We start from the raw sequence: 8,138 nt of genomic DNA, 5'->3' as shown, positions 1-8,138 counted from the left end.
AGGAGGATGTGGCCAATGAGAAGTCTGGAGGGTCACGGGCTTGTATTATACTTTGGACCCCCATATGTACTATGTACTCAGCGCGCCGTAATGAGACTGTAAAGCTGCATTCTGCAGCGTGTTTTGAGGCATTATCGCACTGCGTTACGAGTGATGTCCTATCGATATCCTGCGGTGAGCGAGAATCTAGCACTCGGAAACCGCGCAAATTCCCCTGTTCCACAGGTGTAAATCCTGCTTTTCCAACACACGGTCAAACCTGGGGTTTTCTCCTGTCCGAGACCACGCCAAATTGACCGTGGAAATCGGTCATTTCGATGTCCTTTTTCCTCGTCCGAAAAGCCAGGTCTAACCGAGGTTTCGGAGCACGTTTCCCAGGCACGACAGGGCATTTTCCTCGGTTGCCCACCCGGGGTTTTCCACAGCCCTCTGTCTCACAGTGCTGCCTCCCGATCTCAAAACCTGGCGGGGTCCCTCCGGTGAAGAAAGGGATCGCAAATTCATGGAAGCAATTTGGAAGGATCTCAGCGGCTTCCTCGCGGAGCGTGGATATACCCTATGGGAGTATGAGTATCTGTTTTTAACGACGGCACCTAGTAGAGCCGGAGTGGTTCCCAACGGGTACATGTATTCGAGTCCTCTTCGTGCTTTCACAGACGACCCCAGAAGCATTACAGAACTCCTTGTCTACCAGTATAGGGTAGGCCTTTTCTTCAATCTGATAAGCAGTCCGTTGACCCGTCCATAGAATGCTCTAACCCGAGCCGCTCGCGCATCCGATGGGCGAGACGTAGTGATACCGGTGCTCGCGATTGGCGGTGAGGGTAGAGAGCATGTGAAACTGCTACAGACGTTCAAGGGGGAAATACAGTCTTATGAGTTCCAACCACATGTTGCCTTTGCTTGGCTTGATGGACTTGGGGGACATCACATTCGGCGTCTTCCCCAAGGTCGCATGCTCCTGTCTAGATGCCTGCAACAGTTTTGCTGAAGCGTCTGTGGGTGATATTTTGGACATGCTTGCGCAGTGTTTAGAGGTACGAGGGCCGTCAACTAGCAGACACAGTGTGGTAGCTCACTTCATGATCATGTTCAGGGCCTCGTCTTCTTGCATCACTTCGGCATCGCTCACAGGGTACATTCTTTCATTGTGCGATGACTGCGAATCTGATAATCTGGACATTAGGATGCATTCAAGGATAACTTCTTGATCCAATGGATCCCGGAGTCCCTACGCTTCGAATATGACACGCCTCCCTCTCGACCTCGTGTCTACGTGAATGACTTCGAAATTGCCATCCACTTCACTAAGGATGTTCCACAAGAGAAGCGTGTATGCATAGGACGACCATCTGGCGGATCGCTCCCAGGGCCTAGTGGGCGTCCCATGCCGCCTGAAGTGGACTCAGGCAGGCCGTATGATCCGTTCAAGCTGGACGTATGGCAACTCGGAACGAGTTTCAATGACTTCAAGGTGCGCTGTTGCATTGAGTACAGCCCCGCTATCTAGCCAACATGACCTCTCAGAATATAGAGTACAATCCCGGAAATCGATGCTGAATTGACGTCGATGGTGGACCCAGATCCCACCACGCGACCTACTGCATACCAGGCAATGAAAACTCTCCTCAACGTGGTTGCCTCCATACCGCCTAAAGATCTTGTCTTTCCTCCGGAACTAGTGCCGGACAGACGACGGCCCGCGGCCGTATTTGGTTCCCAATGACGTCTGAAATGTCAGCTTTTCCACTTGTTTGTAGATGTCTAATATGTACCCCCTCGGTATGGCTCAGAAGGGATATACTGTGCATGACGGATTTGTAAGAGAAGTACCTTCATTCCCTCAACAAATCGGATCATGAACGATCTGCGTATGCGCAGCTATCAACGATGAATCTGACAGAGGAGCGAGTCAACAACGGTGGCAAGTTCACACCGCGACCAAATCCGTTTACTTGCCTTGCAGATTGTCGCACTGGGTATGGCTAGTCTGTCTCGGCGGCGTGTACCGAACCACACTGCAACGCGGTTGCTCGCAGACACGCACGCTACTGTGCACCTTCTTGTGTACTCGGATGGCAAGCTCAAGGTAATCCCTGTATAGGCGATTTGGGGTAGGGAGTTGTTGTGGGTCCACCTTGGAGATCGAACCTGAGCTTGGCCTTCGTACTCTTATGCCTGTCTGTCGGTAACTGTGCCGCCGCTGGATCTGGCGGCATAAAAGGGGTCGGATGTGCGGGTTGCCCCCAGGACAAAACCCATCCTCTGTACACCCGAATGCACTCCTTAGTACTGGTACGTTATGAATTAGTGACGTCGCTTTCATGCCTCACCTTTGTTGACCAGGAATGCAAGCATACGCTACGACGACCACGCAGTGGTCTGGTTATGGTGGCTATGGCGTCAACGGGAACGGACAGCAGCAGCCCCAGCAGCCCGCGACGGCCTCGAGAAAGTGGGGCCCTGTGGTACGTATATGTAGCAACGGCTCATGGTAAGGGATTGAGTTGTGCACCTAATGGGACTGTATCACCAGGGCCAGCGCCTCAGATATGTCGAGAACAACGTAAGCTATGTCGGCGAAGCTATTGATGTCATCGAAAGCACCAGAGGGGTGGGTGGTTCCAGGTTTGGGCGCTGGACGCACCTATCACTAACTGCATCCCTGTTATGCACAGGAGTTGCTTGGTTTGGAGTATTCGAACGGTCAAAGACGGGATATCTTGCCCGTGGACCTAGAGCGTACCCGGTGAGGACAACCTCGCACGATATGTTTATGTATGTGTTGCTGATGCGCCTTCCCCGTCAACTCAAGGGACGCGCTTACTTTGCCTCCTCCTCATACCGTCATCAGGAACGCCCTGAGGGATGATAACCCTCCTCAGACCCCAGAATACCCTGGAACAGCAAGGCGGACTCGGTGAGCTTGCAAATGTGTCTATAATCCTCAGTTCATCACCTTGCTATCAGGGCCCGGCCGTACCTGAATAAGGGTTAATCTGAAGAGGCTGACCATCGCCCGAAAGCACGAGCCACCCTCGACCTATGAATACCGTTGTCCCTGTTTTGCGAAGATGTAGTCGACGTTGTACAGTAGTGTATAAACCTGTATGAGAGACCAAGGATTATCAATGAGGTTTCGCTCGTATGCCTGCAAATCATGTTCATGAGGCCCTCATGGTGATCGATACTCACCAGGAGTCGCCCGCTCTAGAGGAATTTTATCATTGAGAGAATAAATTTGGGTCAATTCATTTGGTCTTGCTTGAAACGTAGGCTCGCGATATGACCCTGGGAGAGCAGAACATTTGGCGGAAGCCAGCCATCATTGCACCTATATGCAGACAACATCTCAACAGACGAGGCAGGACGTACTGCACGCACCACCTTAGTATCGGAACCCGTACATCCTCAACCTCATGTATGGCTTTGTGGCGACCTTTGGACCATTGGACTCCACGAGCCCCAATCCGGAGTTGGCAGACAGAAGCCATGGCATACCTTGCTCTTGGTACAACAAGAAACAAAGGTGGGGCAAACATCCCGAAAATCCCCAGCTGTCATGATTCAATCGAACGGTCGGGCGCAAACCAGGGGCGATAGAGGAGAATGACGTATGCACAGACACTACGAGATACATGGGCCCTATGCTAGTTTTACAGTCTGTACACGATGGCGTGAGTACCAAGACACAAGCGCATGGCGCGAAGCAGCGTACCTTTGCGTATAGTGAATCCACGACCTTGCCGACCTGCTCCAGCGTGTCAATCGCTGCACCGTACGTCCTATCCGCCTCAGGCTCCTCGAAGATGAGAAGGCATCCCCGACCTTGGTCGAGCACTCCATGGAACACCTTGTCGAGGATCATCTGTGATAGCTTGAGCTCGACCGCCTGCCGTCCCTGTCCGACTTGTTGAGCGATGTACTCGATCTCGACGACCGAGTAGGGCTCGACAATCCGAAGGAGGTTCTGCTCGAGAAGGGTGTCGTACAATGCAGAGAGGTGTGTGCGAATCGTGGTGTCCGACGAGAGCTCTGATGATGCACGGGGCGTCAGATATGTATATTTGTGAACGCGAACACGCGACACTGACCTTGCTGGTAGTCCTTGAGTGCCTTCTCGAAGTCGGCAAGATTCCGCTTCTGGTGAGCCCGTGCGATGGCACGCATGCTCTCGACGTCTCGGAGCTGGGCGTACCTGGACGCAAGCTTGATGGAAAGCAATGATGTCACATCTTCGGGCTTGAGCGCGGAACGGCAATAAATCAGTTTGTACCCTTTGGAGCTCGATATATCGCCGAAACGTACCAGGTTCAACATAACCTTGCAGAGAAGCATGTACTTGAGCGCGCCGAGTGCACTTGGGTCATCTTGTGTGCTCAGGTTCTCGAAGGTCTCGTAGAAGTAGGAATATGCGGTAGTGTAGTCCTTGTCTTCTGCGTGGAGGATACCGGACTGGAGATCCAAACGCGCTTGGAGTTGGGGCGGGCAGTATATTGAGTTCGCGGCCGTACGCGAGGAAGTCAGTGCAGCCTGTAGCCAAGAGAACCAGAGGTGAGCATGAATTGAAGACTAGCACCGCATAGAAGGTATACCTTCGCCTTCGCGAGGTTGCCAATTCCGCGATACACTCGACTCTCAAGGAGGTGGACCTCTGTAAGGACAAGTTTGTCGTCCAGTCGCTTCAGCTCAGTAAGCAGCGACTCGATCAAAGAGAGCGCAGGCTTGTATTGTTGCGTATCAAGCTGCCTACAGAGTGAACCTCTTGAGATTGGAAGAACGGGTAGGAGGGGGGACAGTGCTTACAGGCCGACAAGCCGGGTCTCTAGACTGTGCTTCAAGAATATCCGCTTCTCCCGCTTCGCCCACTCAATGTTCTCCTGCAAGACATCGATTTGGATCTTCTGGCTATCTGGAATGGTATTGAAGCAATCGAGGAGCGTTCGGACTATATACTTGGGGTTACTCAGGACCTTTGGGAGGGAACAGAATGGGACGTACTGAGTTTGGCTGTCTTCGCCTTCGCGGTGGAAGACACAAAGGAGCGCGACAGAGTGATGACCTCGGCAACGCCCTTTGCATTGCTACAACATATACTTAGTGTCGTGGGCTTCAGCCACAAGGGAGGTACGCACTTCTGGTCCCGGTATAGCTCTCCGAGCTTAACCAGGGCGGTTTCCTGGTGGCGGAGTTCAGCCTCCTTTTCCTCTACAGAAGCATGCTCGCTGATCGGCGATGCTTGGTATCGCGAGGTGAGTCCCAAGCCGGCTGCAGGCAATGTATCTGTCAGAGCTCACCCAGAATCTCCTTGTAAAGGACCTCCGCGCGCTTCGGGTCGGACAACGATTGTGCCTGGTTCAGCAGTTCCTCCTTCGTCGGCATAGTTTTGCTTAAACGTGAAGCGGGTGGAAAGCAGCTGTAGGGAACGAGAGCGAGTACGCCGAAGTGAGAGGCTCAGTGGCCGGTAGGGAGGGAACGCACGCGAGGTGACGCGTCGAGGAGCGTGGGAACCTTCGCGGTACTGACGCGTCGCTTGCAGGCGCCGACCGACTGCCAGTACCTCCAGTGTCGAATCTCGACTGCTTTCCACTGACCGTCCTCGCTGCTCTCGTCGTGCTGCTCGCCTAAACCACTGTTGGAAACACTGTTGATAACCTCCGCTGAGCCGCAAAAATGGCCGAAGACTTGGTACTCCCGATCCCGAATCTCTCTCTGGCACAGGACTACTTCGTCCTCTCCTCGCCATCCCTCGCGCACCTCCATGAGAACGCGCGTAAGTCCCTCCTTGAGGGCATCCAGGCTGACCGTGAGTCTTGAGACTCTGTGCCCTGAGAGCGTACATCTGAATGCGTTGCGTAGAAATGGCACCATACTACCGAATAGTCATCTCGACCTCCGCCTTGCCTCTAGATCAGTCCCTCCTTGACCGTATGGAGAAGGAGAACAAGGACGAGCTGGACAAGATTGAGGAGCGGCTAGAAGAGGCGAAAAAGACTGAGGGCGAAACGGACATCGCAGACGCACTTCGCGCTCGTGCGAACTACTTGACGAGGATCGGAGACAAGGTATGTCCCTTTGTGTCTGGCTATATCTTATGTTGTCAATTTATAGGCCATGCGATACTGTCCAGGACAAGGCAATTGAGGCTCAGAAGCTCGCGTTGGAGAAGACGCCAGGACTGGGTTCAAGGATAGACATCGTCCTGACCCTCATCCGGATCGGTTTCTTCTACGGTGACCATGACCTGATCACGCAGAACCTGCAGCAGGCAGAAGAGTACGTTTGCTGTCGTTTCAATGAGTTCTCTTACTATATACCCTTACAGACTGGTAGAGAAGGGCGGAGATTGGGACCGGAGGAACCGTCTGAAGGTCTACCGTGGTCTCCATCTACTTTCCATCCGACAATTCAAGCGTGGTGGCGAGCTGCTCCTCGACGCGCTGTCAACATTCACGGCGACAGAGCTCATTTCTTACAACGACTTCGTCGCGTCAACCATTATTGCCAATGTGCTCACCCTGAGCCGACCGGATCTCAAGAAGAAGGTACGTGTATGTAGCCACGTTCCGGGTTTGGCTTCTCTAAAACGCGCTTCCATAGCTCATCGCGGCTCCTGAAGTCATCCAAGTCCTGCCAGAACTTCCCACACTTTCCGACCTGATGAAGAATCTCTATGATTCGCATTACGACAAGTTTTTCGTCGCGCTCGGTGCGCTTACTCTGTCTTAGCACGATCGTGTCTCTGCTAAACTGGCATACAGCCGCGCTCGAGCAAACACATCTCAAGCCCAACCGCCTCCTCGCACCGCACAGCCGCTACTACGTCCGGGAGATGCGCATCCTCGCATATAACCAGCTTTTGGAGTCCTACCGCAGCCTCACCCTCGACAGTCTTGCCCGGTCGTTCGGCGTGAGCATCCACTTTGTCGACAAGTACGCCTTTCAGTCCTTCTATTTGCCGTCTGAACAGATATTGATCGTTGGTCACAGCGAGCTCTCGCGATTCATCGCCTCTGGCCGACTACACTGTACGATCGATAAGGTTAACGGCGTCGTCGAGACCAACCGGCCATCGGTTAAGAACGCGCAGTACGAGACCGTCGTCCGCCAAGGCGACATCCTCTTGAACGCGGTGCAGAGACTGAGCAAGGTGTTGTACTGAACGAGCAGTGTACGGACCGACTTTCCACATGTGTTATAGATAGCTTTCGGGGACAAAGGTCGCTAGAAGCTTGACGGATTGTGAGGGTGCTTCAGTGCACTGCGTACGAGAATGGCTAAGATTACAACATTATTCCGGTAGTGATGGCCTTCATATGGATGCAGAGGAAAGTCGCAGGTGAGAGATAGGATAAGGGGACGGGTTCATGGTCGCTTCTGAGGGGGCTCTTCTGGTGGTACGCCCCAATCTGGGACGCCCTTTGGACGCTGTATGCGCTTCGGCTCCCAGTCTTCGGCTGCCGTAGAGCTTAGTTTCTGTATGCAAGATGAGATGTCTTGGAATAGATCCGCGTTATAGGGCGAGGGGCTCACAAAATACTCCTCCCGGATGTCGAACTGTTTCCGGTTCTTCTGCAGACCCAACTCTTGCTCCTTATTCAGCTGCGACGAATAACGCATAAATGAGTCCCTCGAACTGAACGAGGTGGTATGAAGGACAGAGACGTACTGCCGTCACTTTTTGGGAATGTAGATCATACCGCGTCTGGGTGAACTGCTGCATGCCGAACGATGCCCCAACGATGAGCAGCACGAACGGCACCCCAAACAGGGCCGGATATCGCCTAAAGAGCCTGCTGTACGCGGCCTCGTTGAGCGGATTTGAGGGAAAGGCTGGCATGGTCGTCCGAGTGCAAGCTCAGGGTGAAGGTAGAGGCCGAGGTCTGGCTGCTGTGAGGGCGCCTCCGCGATCGTCTTGACCTCATTGACCGCGCGTCATCCTCGCGCCTCCCACTCTCAGGCTTCCTGCTGCTTTCCCTGCGCTCCCGAGCCCTGTGTTTACTGCTTGGTGTCTGTGTCTATGGTTGTCTGAATTGCTCGCGAGGCTAGCTAGAGAGCGGGATGTCTGCGGAGCCTAACGATCCTGCACTGGAGCACCAGAACGGGAACCTAAGTCAGGAACAGCGTGCTGGGCTGAT

The 8,138-nt window shown here is 53.5% G+C and overlaps 3 protein-coding genes across 3 annotated transcripts; 2 read left to right on the top strand and 1 right to left on the bottom strand.

Annotated features, from left to right (window-relative positions):
* Positions 1–317: 317 nt before the first annotated feature.
* DICSQDRAFT_143685 (uncharacterized protein) lies at positions 318–1,726 on the top strand (the record flags this gene model as incomplete). The annotated part of the gene is made up of 6 exons (XM_007361538.1): positions 318–357; positions 441–693; positions 851–1,037; positions 1,097–1,135; positions 1,187–1,474; positions 1,535–1,726. 6 exons carry the CDS (start codon positions 318–320, stop codon positions 1,724–1,726), a joined length of 999 nt encoding a protein of 332 aa, XP_007361600.1.
* A 1,870-nt stretch (positions 1,727–3,596) lies between these two features.
* DICSQDRAFT_98396 (PCI-domain-containing protein) lies at positions 3,597–5,450 on the bottom strand. Its single transcript, XM_007361537.1, has 9 exons — positions 5,298–5,450; positions 5,136–5,238; positions 5,002–5,084; positions 4,807–4,948; positions 4,596–4,749; positions 4,309–4,533; positions 4,095–4,242; positions 3,719–4,035; positions 3,597–3,663 (listed from the first exon to the last, which is right to left on the bottom strand). The coding sequence occupies exons 1-9, from the start codon at positions 5,380–5,382 to the stop codon at positions 3,646–3,648; spliced, it is 1,275 nt and encodes a 424-aa protein (XP_007361599.1). The 5' UTR covers positions 5,383–5,450; the 3' UTR covers positions 3,597–3,645.
* A 126-nt stretch (positions 5,451–5,576) lies between these two features.
* Positions 5,577–7,856, top strand: DICSQDRAFT_177669 (PCI-domain-containing protein). The gene is made up of 9 exons (XM_007361536.1): positions 5,577–5,806; positions 5,860–6,065; positions 6,131–6,276; positions 6,326–6,545; positions 6,601–6,709; positions 6,762–6,933; positions 6,991–7,476; positions 7,534–7,602; positions 7,670–7,856. The coding sequence occupies exons 1-7, from the start codon at positions 5,674–5,676 to the stop codon at positions 7,160–7,162; spliced, it is 1,158 nt and encodes a 385-aa protein (XP_007361598.1). The 5' UTR covers positions 5,577–5,673; the 3' UTR covers positions 7,163–7,476; positions 7,534–7,602; positions 7,670–7,856.
* Positions 7,857–8,138: the final 282 nt, after the last annotated feature.

Source organism: Dichomitus squalens (genome assembly GCF_000275845.1).
Source record: "Dichomitus squalens LYAD-421 SS1 unplaced genomic scaffold DICSQscaffold_2, whole genome shotgun sequence".
NCBI lineage: Eukaryota > Fungi > Basidiomycota > Agaricomycetes > Polyporales > Polyporaceae > Dichomitus > Dichomitus squalens.
Note: the sequence above shows the minus strand (reverse complement) of the source record. Positions and strands in the feature narration are given on the sequence as shown.